The 14,844-nt window shown below is 40.3% G+C and overlaps 2 protein-coding genes across 2 annotated transcripts in view; one reads left to right on the top strand and one right to left on the bottom strand.

Moving 5' to 3' along the window:
* Nucleotides 1-14,844, bottom strand: part of capn5b (calpain 5b) — a 52,590-nt gene that overhangs the window by 17,863 nt on the left and 19,883 nt on the right. The window contains exons 4-5 of the mRNA XM_039778475.1: nt 2,915-3,123; nt 1,919-2,111 (exon numbers count right to left, since the gene is read on the bottom strand). Coding sequence (XP_039634409.1) covers nt 1,919-2,111; nt 2,915-3,123 — 402 coding nt within the window. The remainder of the gene's footprint in view (nt 1-1,918; nt 2,112-2,914; nt 3,124-14,844) is intronic.
* ompb (olfactory marker protein b) lies at nt 8,429-9,176 on the top strand. Its single transcript, XM_039778476.1, has one exon. It carries the CDS (start codon nt 8,527-8,529, stop codon nt 9,007-9,009), a length of 483 nt encoding a protein of 160 aa, XP_039634410.1. The 5' UTR covers nt 8,429-8,526; the 3' UTR covers nt 9,010-9,176.

The following is a 14,844-nucleotide window of genomic DNA, read 5'->3' as shown; positions in this document are numbered from 1 at the left end:
AGTAATAACAGGGTCTCCCAGACGATCTGCATATAATTCATGCATCCCCAGAATAACAATTTATGATTGAGAAATACAAGTTAAAGCAATAAAAATGGATAAAGGTGGAAAATGCATTTTTGTATGGTACTGGTTATATTCTTAGAGCTCTCATTACTCTACGCAGTTGAACAATAGACCATCCAGTGTACAAACTCATGCATATAAAAAAAGCCATTTAATTTAAAAATTGATCTATGCCTGATTCTGAATTACAATAAGGCATTGTGAATTAGTCATTGCTGGAGCAGGACGCCAGGGAATAAGATTGGCATGAGACAGAGGACCAAGGGCCAAACAGTGAAATTCACCATGAAAAGACAGCACTTTTTCTTAACAAGCAGACATGAGTTCACAAGAAACACTCAGCAGGCAAGTCCAGGATTTCTTTGGTAAACTGCTGTGCTTTGGTTTCTAGAAAATATTATCCGTCACACACACACACACACACACACACACACACACACACACACACACACACACACACACACACACACACACACACACACACACACACACACACACAAAATAAATGACTTCCTCTTGTATCGTTTTCCACTAAGATCTACCATCATCCTGGCATCCCTGTAAAAAGTGCCTATAACAACTAGGCCTTGTGCAAATATTTTGGAAAGGAAAAGGTATGCACAAATTCATAGAAATGGACCAGAAGTACTATTCATTTGTGTGTACCTCGTGTAATCTCAACAAAAAAAAGGTTGCAGAAATAATTTATGCAGAGATTTGTCACTAAAGAAGGCTGCTATCTCGAGACATAGGCTGTGAGTGTCTGCACAAAGTCAACAGACATAATTTTTCATCCCTGGATTTTAAAATCATAGCAGAAAATGTTCTAATGTTTAAGGGCTCTGGGGCACAAAAGGTAAACTTTGATGAATTATAAAATTTTCAGAGAACAGGCTCTGAAATTCTGCTTAAAACACTGAGTCAGAGCATTCTTATGGTTTGTTGTTAAAATGCTACGTAGATGGATTGGCACAAAATTTGGGACCAAACACCTGCAAAACTAATGATCGTCTCGTGCGGCGCTAAGCACCGTACGGAGCAACTGTGCCTCTGCAAAAAATGAGCCTCGTGAAGGAACTGAAAGCCCCTGGAAAAAATCATCTGAACACTGCCAAAGTCTTACTACAGAATTAATAAATAAAGCTCATGTGTACAAACAGTGAATAAAACTCATAGTTAAAGGAACACGCCGACTTATTGGGAATTTAGCTTATTCACCGTAACCCCCAGAGTAAGACAAGTCGATACATACCCTTCTCATCTCCGTGCGTGCTGTAACGCTGTCTGCGGCTCCAGCATTAGCTTAGCCCAGCACAGATCCTGCAGGTAACTGGTTCCAACTAGCCTACTGCTCTGAATTAAATGACAGTACAATACGCCAACATGTTCCTGTTTACATGTTGTGATTTAGAGTCACAGCATGTACAAAAAACGTAACATGAGACACAGCCATCTTCTATCCGTAAACAAACCGGGAACTATATTCTCAGACAGGCTTGCTGCGAGCATATCACTCCGCCCAAGTACTATATTCTTCCGCTTAGAATATAGTTCCCGGTTTGTTTACGGTTAGAAGACGGCTGTGTCTCATGTTACGTTGTTTTTTGTACACGCTGTGACTCTACAAATCACAACATGTAAATAGGAACATGTTGGCGTTATTTTGTCACTTATTCGGAGCAGTAGGATTACTGGAACCATTCACCTGCCTGTTCTGTGATGGGCCTTACAGCACGCACTGAGATGAGAAGGTATGTATCGACTTGTCTAACTCTGGGGGTTACGGTGAATAAGCTAAATTCCCAATAAGTCGGTGTGTTCCTTTAAGGCTGCCATGCAGCTCTAAGCTCACCCTGATGGAGCAGCTGATAAGACCGTCTCTGTTGTGGACTTTGAGAACTCTTTCAAACAGCTGGTTTCGGGCCACTTCGTCCGTTGCCATCTGACCCTCCAGCAGGTCCACAGGCTCTGACACACCACCCGTGAAATCAACCAATGCATCAGCCGTGTTTCCCCCATCCAAAGCCTCGTAGCAGCCATAAACCCTGACAGGAAGAGGAGGAGAGTCGGGTTGTGTGTATTAGAGCTGCAACCATTAGTTGATTGTCAAAAAATATATATACTATAATTATGTTGATAATCTATTAGTCTTTTTAGTCATTTTGCTGGTTGCAGCTTCTTCAATGTGAGGATCTTCTGCTTTTCTCAGTGTGATGTCACAGTAAATTTAATATGTTTGGGTTTTGGGCAGTTGGCCAGACACAACAAGACATTTCAAGACATCACCTTGGATTAAGGGAAAGCTGGATGGACATTTTTCGGAAACTTTGTAAACAAAATGATTAATCGAACAATCATGAAAAGAATCACTAGTTGCGGCCCTTCAGTTAAAGCAACACCAAAGCACTTTTCCTCTTCGGTCCCCCTACAGGTTGGAAGCGGAATTGTGTCCATTATGTCTCATTCAAACTACAGATCCGGTGCCCGGTCTGGCAAACTTGCATAGTGTGGTTATAGAAGATAGGAGGGCCGCAAAGCGAATGCAGAAGTGCCGTTCACCCTGTTACGAGTTGATGAATCACTGAAACGATTTTGGAAACAGTATTTTAAGGTACAAAAGAATCTTTGGTGTTGCTTTAATGCACATCACATTCAAGACATCCATTGCTTAAAAAGACGAGTCTATTATGCCTTTGTATGTTGTCTTTGTTTAAGCATGAGACCGTTTGTGTTATTTTAAAGTTTATTCTTACGTATGCAGAAGTTTAAAATAATAAAATCGATCCGTTTTTTAAAAGTATTTCTTCTCTAAAACTGGGTCTGCATATTTGTCGGCACTGATACTTACTTGGCATAGGCCTTCTCCACCAGGGCACTCCAGAACTCGTTGCTGTCGTTGGAGTGGCAGTAGACCAGCTGGTTGTCCACCGTTGGTAGCCGGTCATCGATCACCACATCCACCCACTCACCAAAGCGCCAGAAGCGGAAGTGGAAAATCCCAGCATACGATTCTGGCTTCTCTGTATCCCACTCCTGCTCCTTCCAGTCGGGAATAACCTGGAGAGAGAGGAGGGTGGCAGGGGAGGAAGAAGAGCATGGAGCATAAATAATGTCAAGGTGGAGTGGACTGCCAGGCTGAGACAGCGTACCCTCATGTCTGCTGATGCATTTAGGATTAGGGGACAAATTTATCCCCTTGGCTCTCTCAGTCATAAATCCAGCTGTAACAGGACATGGGTGAGAGGTAATAACTGTAGTGTGTGTTTGTGTGTGTGTGTGTGTGTGTGTGGTGTGTGCGTTTCAGCTGCCTGCATTTTCTGTGGTCCAGTGAAACCCCTATAACCCAGCCTCCATTTTGTTAGCTGTGGTTGTTACTTTCACAAAAGAGGTAAACAACAAACAACATATTCACATAAAATCTCAAAACATACACAAGTATCAGAAATGTACTCATGGCTGAAAGCTAAAAAATAAGAAAAATACAGAGCAGCAAAAAAAATATTGTGCAGTCAAATATGGACATATAATAGATGGCTGAACAAATAATAACACTCCTTTACCATTAAAAGAAACCTCAGAAAGACTACTTTCAAATCTCTGACTCAAAAGAATTTACTTTGTATTCCAGTCATGTCCTTTCTTCGTGGGATAGAAAATTTATATAAAATCTCTGTTATCTAAAAAAGCATCAATGTCTGATAACTAGATTAACAGGATAGCACAAATCAAGGTTAAATGACAACAGGGGATCCTGACCTGCTTCAGCTCTCCCTGTTACCTTTCTGTTAAGCATGATTTATGTTTCTGCCCAGCCCCTCCCATCATCATGCGAGCCCGCCACAGGGGCAATGCACCGGCTTCAGTGACTTGTGTGAGTACTAACATGGAAATATATTATGGAATATTTATAAATTTTATCCAGATGCCATAATATAGCAGCAATTATATGAGAATGACTGCACTGTTTTCTTTGTAAAGCCCCTTTGAGGTGACATACTGTGATTCGAGGCCCTACGGAGCCCCCCTGGGGTCAGCCGAGAAAAAAAAACTAAACCGTGCGCACAGAATAAAAATCCGTTGCCTCAGTTTCATAAACTGTTCGCACGGATTCATAATCCGTGCCCTCGGTTTTATATACCTGAGCAAAGTTTGAAAGATATTCACAGATTCAAACTTCCAGGATCAATTACTCTATAGCGAAATGTTATTAAATCACAAACGACGCATCTTTCCTAACGTAATAAGGTTAACAACCATATCTTAAAGTTATAGAGGGGATACACAAAATATCAGGTAAAAAAATGGCCTGATATTTTATGTATCCCCTATGTAACTTTTCCCATTATCTCAGGCTGTTTATTGTGACCTGAAAAACACAGAAAATAACACACATGGTTGCAGGATAGACCCTTTGCATGTTAGGGGAGGGGATACACAAAATATCAGGTGAAAAAACAGCCTGATATTTTGCGTATCCCCTCTGTAACTCATATGGTAGACAGGTGAACAAAGCGGTTAATTGAAAAGCCATATTAAACTAAATTAAATTAAAACAGAAATCACGTTAGAGTGGACAGATGGAGGTAGCCTAGATTAAAGGAAAAAATATTCTTCATAAACCTGCATGTGATGTCGAGTAGGGTTGGGTACCGTTTGGATTTTTACGATTCCGATGCCGAACCGGTTCTTTTAAAACGATTCCGATTCCTAATCGATTCCTAAAAAACTGAAAAATGACATAAAAGAAAGGCTTTTTTTATGGAGTTTTTTTAAAATTGAAAATTATTTAAATTGAACAATATATTAATGTATATATATATATATATATATATATATATATATTTTAAAGTGCTTAAATATATAATAAGTAAACCTAAGTCACCTAACACATAACTACAAAAATTTAACAAATAACAGTTATACTATTAACAAGTAACAACAAAAAAATGTTGAGTTGGTATGCCAACCAGCTTCAAACTTTAGCAGTTCTTTAGCAGAAAGATTACCATATTTGCCTTCTCTGGCAAGTTACTACACCTCTCCTGACTTATGGCACGTCCTGCACAGAGTGTCCAAGAGGCCTGTACACACACAGGTATGAGTTTGAAAGGGCAGACAATTTGGGGAGGCTGTCCTGCCACCAGGCTACAGGCTCTTGTCCTGAACGATAGACTAGCAGAGTAAGTGTAATATGTTTACTAGCGATCACGTGCAGTCAGTGAATGGTGAATATGCTTTTACATCCGTTTTGGTGAGCCCAGAGGGAAAATATGCCATTTTAAAAGTAGCCTACATTTACGGTAGCTAGCTAACGGTAGACTACAGAGAAAGTGTGATATTTTTACGTCCATTTTGGAGTGTGTACAAAAAGCCGTCTATCAGCAGTGATCATAGACTGTATTAATATTAACAGTCTATGGTAGGAACCGGTTCCATAGAGAGACGAAGTTACGCCCTTCTACTTCCGGTCCATGGGACATATCTTTCCAAAAGATATGAATGAGGGTCAATGGAGAGATAATAATTACTTTTTGATTGCGTTTGAATTGAGCCATGGATTACAAATATGATGTTCGTCAATTTAAAACATTATTTTTCAACCTAAGAAAGTCTCAGTTTATTGTTAAACTGGTGAAATATAAGACTGTGAAAATACGTAATTAGAAAGACTACAAACTTCATGGATGACGTCTCTCTGAAGCTACGATGTCTGTGTGTATCGTACCGGGGATGTAACGTTACTCTAATGAGCAGAGGATCTCACTTGTTCTTTTGCTTATCTGCTGAAAACACTTCACTGAATAAAACACATCAGTTAAGATACGTTACATGTGTTGTGGAACAGAGCTAAGCTAGCTAGCTAGCGAGCAAGCCAAGCATCAAGCTAGGTGAGGTAGATTGTGTGAAACGGGAGATGTAGTCCACTGAGCGGTTTCACACAAAACTAAGTGGTACTACGACAAACCTATGGGTAACTGAGACTTTTTTTGGTTGAAAAATTATCTTTTAAATTGACGAACATCATATTTGTAATCCATGGCTGAATTCAAACTGGATCAAAAAATAATTTGCTTCTTGCCGTTCACTATTTTTCCCAAGTTTAGGTCCCATGAGGTCCACCGGAAGGGGCGGGAACCAGGTTTCGGTACCCAACACTAATGTTGAGTCACATAGATAGGCCTATCAGTCGGCCTATATGTAGATAAGGTGCATGTCAATATGGAACTTTGGAAAACACTGTCAATTAATCCACAATATTAAACGACGCATTAAACAATTCACACGTCGCCTTAATGTTACAGACAAATAAACATAGTCTATTTATGTAGATAAATGAGTCGCTTATAGCTATGGGAAACCCTGTTGAGTCTTCCACGTAGCTATTTGTTCCTTGGCACAACACCGGTGTTCATGGTAGGCTAAAACCCCAGCTGTTACTTTATCAGAACCTTCTCCGAAGGAACGTGCACGCGTATCTGAATTAGCAGAACTGCCAATAGGAACGCTCTCTCTTTCTGAAGTGAGCTGTGATTGGCCAAAGTCTACCGTGATGGGTAGATTTACTAAAACCTGAATACAGAGCCAAGGAGGAGGTGCAGAAGTCTAGTTTTCTCTCTGACCACTTGAATTAAAATATGCTGAAAGATTATTATGGAACCTTTGCCCAACAACACAAAAAATAACCTGCCTCCCCCAGCTTTTAAAAGAAGCAGTGTCTACTGTATTTGTTGTCCCTCATCACAGGTTACAGACTTTCTGATACTGTTATATTTCTGTATTTTCCTAACCGCTGTCACTCCAGTCCTGCTATGCAAATGGTGCTGTGCCAGCCCTGGTCACTGAGATGTGGTTGTAGTTAACGTAGTAAGCTTAGCTTATCATTGTTACAGTTAACTATTATGATGATGTTCGCTGAGGCACACTCGTTTGGACAACACTAGGACTGTTGTTGTGCTGTTTTTTCTGTACCACTGTGCACCTCACATAGAATTAAAAGCACCTAGTGCAAACTAGGTGTAGGTGCGGCTGCTGCATGCGTTATTGTTCTTGTCAGTTGAGTGCAGAATACTCAGATCCTTAGTGTTTTTAGACCGTGAGACAATGGGAAACATTTAAGTTGTAGTTATTTATTTGGTATGGCCCTTTTCTTTGTTGCTCTCCTTATAGTTGTTTCTGCATCTAACAGTAAGGTTTGCAAACTTTTTTGCACCATTCAACTAAACAATAAATGGATTGATTTAGCCAGAATACATTATGATGCTTTTGTAGCCAACAGGGTAGTGCATAGTGGGTTTATCAGAGCTTTTTTTCTTTACAAACAGCTGCCTGCTGGTGCTTGAAACACACACACGAGTATTTTCTGCTTGACATCTTGTTGTGATTGCTTTTTAAAATGTATGAAGTGTTGTTTTCCCAAGACCCCACTGTGACTCAGAGTCGTAACAGAGCAACCAACCTAAAGGCGACCTGCGAAAGGGCACCTGTAAAACCTCTACCAGTAGGGTTATTGGGTGCTATAAAAACCGCAAATGACGCAGTGAGCGACACCACACGTGACTTAAGTGACAGCGGGTGTCCTTGGAGATGTCAAAGTGCGCTAACTGAACAGCAGTTCCTGTCAAACCTCTCTACAGGAGGTGACACCCTGCTGATGGAGAGAATCTGGCCTCCCCAGAGGACCGGCTCTGTGAAGCAGCAACAGCTCCTTTAAAAAAAAAAAAAAACAAAGCCCCGCACCACAGAAACCTCACAGTCATTTTGTAATCCTTCGGGAGGCAATCTCTCTTGCACTCCACCCCACCACTCTCTGACTCTGCACTGTGGAGAGCAAGACAGCGAAGGCTCTATCTATCTCAGCATTCATCTGGGCCAAGTGTCGCTATGCAGCAGCTGAACTCTGGTAGGTAAGTGACCTGACAACTGACCAGAAACACAAGCAGAAGGCAACTCGGCTTCCCGTGCTGTCTGTCAAAATGCACACCAAGGGGAATAAAGAGGCTTTCCCCTCACTCCCTCCTCCCCCTCACCGCATAGAGTCCAGCGCCAAGATCAAAGGAGCTACCTTGCTCTTACAAAATAGTTTTTGCTAATGCAAGCCTCCAGGAGTTTGGTAATACAGCACTTCATGTCTGGTATCAGAGTCAAAGATTTGTAGCCAAGCAAAAACCAGAGACAAACAAATGTGTGACAAACAGTACTAAACTCCCCTAAGGGCAAACCCTGTGCCGTGGTTGCAAATGTCATTAGATCTTGTTGCCTAGCACCTCAACTAATCTGTATTTCTGTGTAAGACCCACCCTCCCATGCATGCAAACTGCACAGGAGCACAGAGAGAGTTACTGGACCGAAGGAAGAGGACAGAGACAAAGTGAAGACGCTTAGTTTCGACACAGTTGCCAATCTAATCCAGCCTTGCAGTTGGTATCGACCTCTCAGCCTGCTGCTGTGTGCCGTTCAAGCATGTCTACAGAGTTGGAGCTGCCCTTCCGGCTGGACACGCAACTAACAGAGGTGATGCGCCTGCGGGTTCAGTCTCTGCAGCAGCGAGGCCAGAAGAGGCAGGACGGTGAACGCCTGCTGCTGCCCAACGAGGCCGTGTACCGACTGGACTTCTCCAAACAGTCCCTCCGATTCTCACGGTGGATGGTGCAGCTGGCCCAGACGGGACGCCTCACCGTCACGGCCACCTCACAGCTCTGGACGCCCGACCTCACCAACCTGATGACACGTCAGCTGCTGGAGCCCGTCGGGGTTTTCTGGAGGGCGCCGGGCGACGCCAGCGACGCGCCCATCCAGTGCTACGAGGCTGACGCACACGAGTTTGGTGAGAGGATCGCAGAGTTGGCCAAGGTAAGGAAGGTGATGTACTTCCTATTTGCATTTGCAGACGGCTGCAGCCCTGAGACTGTCGACTGCTCCATCGCCTTCACAGCGGACAGCTGAGACCTCAAGAAATTGGACATAGGTTACTTGCTACAAACTCTCCTTCTGTGCTTGTGTGCTTTTAGTTGAGGAAGCAAAGTTAATTTTGGGTTAAACCTGCTTTTTTTGCATGGATGGATCTGTCTTACGTGTTAGCACAAGAGAAAGCCTACAATATTACATCATCTGACAACCTGTACAAAAGATATAACTTGCTTCTTTGTATTCTATGATGTTAGTTATAGCTAAATACAAATAAATCGAATAAATCAAAAAGGTGTATCTCCTTTTTTTTTTTTTTTTTTAAACAATGTCTGAACATGAATCATTTTCTGGGCTTGTGTTGAGCAAAAGTGTTTTTCACCCTCTCCTCCTCTTTGACAAACAGCCAGCCCTGACGGGTTTGGTAGAAATGAGTCCCCTGTGAGATAATGGATAGAGACAGCGTGCACTTTTGTGTGTGTGCTTGAGTATATTCCCCAGTGGACGAGGGAACAGGTTCCTTCCTGCTGCCTCATCCATCTCCGTCTTGCATGGTGACCCTGACAAACAAGAGAGAGGGGGGGCATGTGGATTTCATCTCTCAGCCGCCTGCTCTACTCTCCTCCTGAGGACTCCCTGCTTTACCCTGCAACAGGGAGATAAAACAGTAACTGTGACTGTGAATGAGAAGACACTTGTCAGATGAGGTGTGAGAGAAAGGAAAATAACCGAGATGTCAGGAGGTATTAGACTTGTTTCTTGTTGGTTGAAAGCATGTAACTAACTTGACACCTGAATCATCACACCATTCTCTGATTTCCAGAGTCCAATGCTGCACATTTTCAAGAGTCTCAATTAAATGGATGCATAAATATTAGGGGTGTGACGAGACACCCAGCTCACGAGACGAGACACGAGATTGGGTTCACGAGATTGAGACGAGACAAGATTTTAACACTTGTTTTTTTAAACATGTCTTGTTTGTTTAATCCGGATAAATACGAAGGAATGAAAACGACAATTTGCTGTTTTTCGCAGGATAATGGGATAGACTATTTCTTGGCTCTGAGCAGTTGCCAGGCAATGAGTCGAGACTCCGGAAAGTTACCGTGCCTGACCAAGAAGTAGTTCCCAGTCTTTGTGCTAAGCTAAGCTTACGGCTGCTGGCTGTAACCTTAACCTGTAAGTTAACGGCAAATATGAGAGTGTTAACTATTTTCTCATCCAACTCTCCGTCAGAAAGTGAATAAGTGTCATCCTGATTGTGTATACTGCAATTTTATTAGCAAATTACATGAAGTGCCCCCCCCCCTCCCTATAAAGGTAAGTCCTATAATAAAATCCTTAACTAAAAACTGCAGATGTTTAAAAAAGGAGGAATTAAGCAGTAAACATGCTGCTCATTGGATATGGATTTGGACGACGATTGTGTGTTTTGTACGATGAAACAGAGTTAGACAAACAGAGGGTAAAGATACTGTGTAAGCATGCCAATATGTTAACATTCTCTCGGAGCAGACTGTCACAATCCAGCGTCTCGCTACAACAGGCCGTGGCATCTTGTTTCAAATCCCATTACACCTCGGTAATCACTTTGTTTCCTCTGTCAAGATGGATGCCAAAGAACATTTCAGAACAATCCTGACACCCGAAACTGCAAAGCTCACTACAGTTAAAATAATATAGTTTTGTTTGTTAATATGACACCACTAGTTTTGGACTGAAGCTTGCAATAGGGGATGTATTGTGACAATACCCATGCAAAGGTTTACACATCCGTGTGTAAAAGGCTTCACACTGCTTTTACATCACAAGACAGTAAATCTCTGAAACAGAAGACAGAAAAGTTAAGTTATTTAGGGTATAGATTCAAGGATCTCTAATGCTCCTTTCTCTATAGTTTGCAGAGATAGTGAGCATTAATAAAGAAGGAAGAACATGTAAGGAGATGCAACGATGCTTCATTGAGACCTTTCCTTATTTGGTTACAACAAAACAAAGCAGTTAGACTTGTTCTGATGTGCAATTCTAGGTCCAATGTTGTTAAAATGCATGAACATCTTAAATGGCTGAGTGTTGAAAAAAGACTATTGGCCAATGTGCTTAGTTTGTTGCACTCTGTTATTCAAACTTTAACACCATCATTTATTTTTGATAACATAACTTACAGTTCAGATATCCACACTTATTTAACAAGAGGAGCCAGTAGGGGGCAGATGATTGTGCCTTTACCAAAATCCAATAACCTGAAAAAAACTTTAATTTACAGAGCAAGTTGTTTGTGGAATAATATCCCAAGTAACAGTCGTTTTATCACAGGAAAGATACATTTTAAAAAGAAAATTAAATCTTACCTTCACTTAAATTATTTATCATGAGGTTTTTTTTGTTTGTTTGTTTTTTGTTAATCTTATATTTGTGGTTAAAAATATTTGATTTTCTTTTTTGTATATGTGAGCTACCTTAATGTTGTATACAGCCATGTAATATACTGTAATATATAATTTTGTTTGATATTTCTCTATTTTGCTTGGTTTGTTATTGTTTTTATTTAATTTTAAGTCTTTTTTGTTATTTAGTTCTGTAAGCAGATATTGTTGTATTTATTTTATTTTTTAAATTTCTTTTCTTTATTGTGTATGTCATGAAATGTTTTAATATTGTCTGATTAAATGTTGTTTTGGACCCCAGGAAGACTAGCTGGTCGTCTAGGCGTCAGCTAATGGGGATCCTTATAATAAATACAAATCAATAGACCCTCCTTAAAAGCGCGCTGGAGGAGAGTCTGTCTACTCCATATAGCATTCGGGGATGGGAAGAAAACATGCTCTGGGTTATTGCCATTTCTTTAAACCAATCACAATCGTCATGTGCGGCGTTAAACTCCGCACAGAGCCGCTGCAAAATAGTTGTGCGACAGAAAACTCAGATTGGACAGATAGTCTAGCTTGCTGTCTCAATTTACCCTGCAGAGATCTGAGGAGCAGTCAATACTAGTCCTCGTTAATCCACCGAATGTAAAATCCCAACACAAAGAAAGCGGAAGGAAATGGAAAATACATGCATCCAGCGGAATTTCCTGCTGCACGGGGGCAATCCCAGAAGATGAACGTCAAGGATATAGACTACAACAACAATAATGAGACTTACTTGGGCTGTCGATAGTTATTACAAAGTGTAACTACTGGAGGTGTTGGTAAGCATAATTTGAATCTAATTTGAATCTCTGGGCAGAACCAAGCTAACGGTCTCCCCCTGTTTCCAGTCTTTATGCTACATTAAGTTAACTGGCTGTAGCTTCACAGTTAAGACATGACACTGGTATCAATCTTCTTAGTTCAAACTTGAGCCTTGATAAAAATAATGCGTAAATAAACTATTTAAAGTAAAAATGCCAGTATGTATGTAACGAAGTGCATGCTTGAAAGGGTTTTATCTATCCATGTATTTGTCTGTACGTTTTACGTTTATTTTTTTCACGTCTTTTTTTTTCACACGTAATCAATGTATCATTTAACACAATTTCATAAAGTACAATAATTATATACAAGGCGCGTGAAATGTGGAACCCCAAATAAGCTACTAAAAGCTTTTCGGAGGGGGCCCAATAACAATAAACAACAACAAAAAATATACAAACCAAAAACTCAATTTACCAAAATACAAAATAAAAAATACAACAAAATACAGACATACTTAAACTAACAAACAAATACTACAAACAATCAACGAACAATCCCAGCACAAACTAAAACAGTTAAAGACTAATTAGCAATCATATATTATGAGCAATTTTTCCTTTAGGCTTTTCTTGAAGATGGAGATAGAATACGACACTTTCAAGTTTTCCTCAAGCTCGTTCCAAATCTGCGGTCCCCTACAAACTACACTCAGGCTCGTACACTTGAACCGTCGTTTTTTGACAGTAATTAGATATTTTTTCCTTGTGTCATAAGTGTGCAGTGGACGATTTATTGGAATAAGCTCACATAAACGGTAATTTAACCTATGGATAACCTGGAATATCATGCAGGCATTCTGATAGACATTATATTCAGTAAGCCTTAATATGCCAAGACGACGAAATAGAGGATGAGTGGAGATATTGGGCTCAGACCACGTTAATGCCCGTATGATTTTTTTCTGTAAAATCTGTAGGTTTTTCAAGTGGCTGGGAAAAGTATTACACCATATGACATTACAATAGTTTAAATGAGGCTCAAACAATGTTTTATATAAGGTGAGAAGTGCTAAGCGCGGGAGAAAATGTTTTAACTTATTTTTTTGTTAAATGATCAATATGACATTTGAAATTTAAACATTCATCAATATAAACACCAAGGAATTTAGTGTTTTTTACTCTATCAATAATTTGGTCATTTATTTTAAGACAAACATGCCTATTTTTCATTTCATTTTTGTTGGAATGAAACACAATGTAGTTTGTCTTTTTGATGTTAAGAGATAGTTTATTACACCGAAACCAAATTTCTACATTTCTTAACTCTCTATTTACTATTTCTTGTAATTCATCTGGACTCTTATGTGACATAAATAAATTTGTAAATAAATAAATAATCTCCAATATCTCCATTTAATCATTTATCCATCTACACTGGCCTCTCTCCTCTGAGCCTGCCCCTTGCTAGCCCCTTGCTAGCATTACAAACATTGGAGACACTTCCCTCCTGGTTAGCCATGTGAAATGACAAAAAATAAAATAAAACACGTTATAAAATGTAATAAAAACACATTCACTGCAGACAGAAGCCTTAGTGCTTCCAGCCGGTCCAGGGAGACTCTACTTTAACCAATCAGGCTTCTACTGACTGATGGAGTCTGCTGAGATGCGGTGCTGTAATGAGTCCTCTGGCGCTAACTTCTAATCATAATGGTTCCTAATGGACACTTAAACACTAAATATGGAATAATTACAATTGAATACATAGAAAGGTCCTTTTTTAAAATAACTTTTATGCACTTTTGTGCAGGAAAAAAAACTCTTTTCAAAGGTGTTGACTCTTTTCAAACAGTTTCTTTAAAAAGTAGCTTAATTACTTTGATTTTAGCTTTTCAAACAATAGATTATTGGTTGTAGGGGTGGCATTGAGTCATTGAGCATATGTGGCCAACCCTCGTCTAAAGTTTTTGTGGTATGCCTGACTGGAAATTGTCCTCCTTAGCAGCCGTTCAGCCGACTTAGCATGTTGAATCAGCAGCAGAGGTCGTCAGTGAGAGAGAGAGAGCTATCTGACTGAATGGGAGAATCAGGGATTTCGCCCATATAGTGTGTTTTTTTTTTTTACCACAAGCAAACAACAAAAGGCTGACACCACAAGTAAAAAAGCAAAGCACAACACAGTGCAACTTTAAACTTTCTCATTTGTATTATGAGCATTAGATACATGATATGAGGATGTCAGCCATAAACTAAGCTACAGTGTTGATTTCTGTTCTTTTAACCCTTTGAAACCCAGCGATCTCAGCCAACATTACTGTTAAGAGGGTGTAACGATCTCCGTGAGGGTACTGGTATGATATATAACTAGACGATCTAAGGCATTAATTGGTACCAACCATTCCATGCTAGCTTGTTGGGAAGAGGGCTAAATAACGCTCTAAAGTTAGGCTGAAAACTGGCAATGGCATTTAAAAGGGGTCCCTTGACCTCTCACGTCAAGATATCTGTGTGAAAATGGGATCTTATTTGGTCGGTGAGCACAGGTTTTGGTCTCTGTAGAGGCACCATGGTACCAATCCTGGCAACATCTGTGTCACTCTAGGAATCTGCACACGGTCACTCCGCCCGGCTGTTGTTCACTAAGAAATAGTTAACTCCCATAACGCCACCAGTTGTTTTTACATTTCTCTTTG

Source organism: Perca fluviatilis, chromosome 16 (genome assembly GCF_010015445.1).
Source record: "Perca fluviatilis chromosome 16, GENO_Pfluv_1.0, whole genome shotgun sequence".
Taxonomy (NCBI): domain Eukaryota; kingdom Metazoa; phylum Chordata; class Actinopteri; order Perciformes; family Percidae; genus Perca; species Perca fluviatilis.
The sequence above is the reverse complement of the archived record's forward strand: the minus strand, read 5'-3'. Positions and strand labels throughout refer to the sequence as shown.

Coding starts and splice junctions, on each gene's coding strand:
- ompb (XM_039778476.1), top strand. CDS start 8,527: ATGTCTACAGAGTTGGAGCTGCCCTTCCGGCTGGACACGCAACTAACA.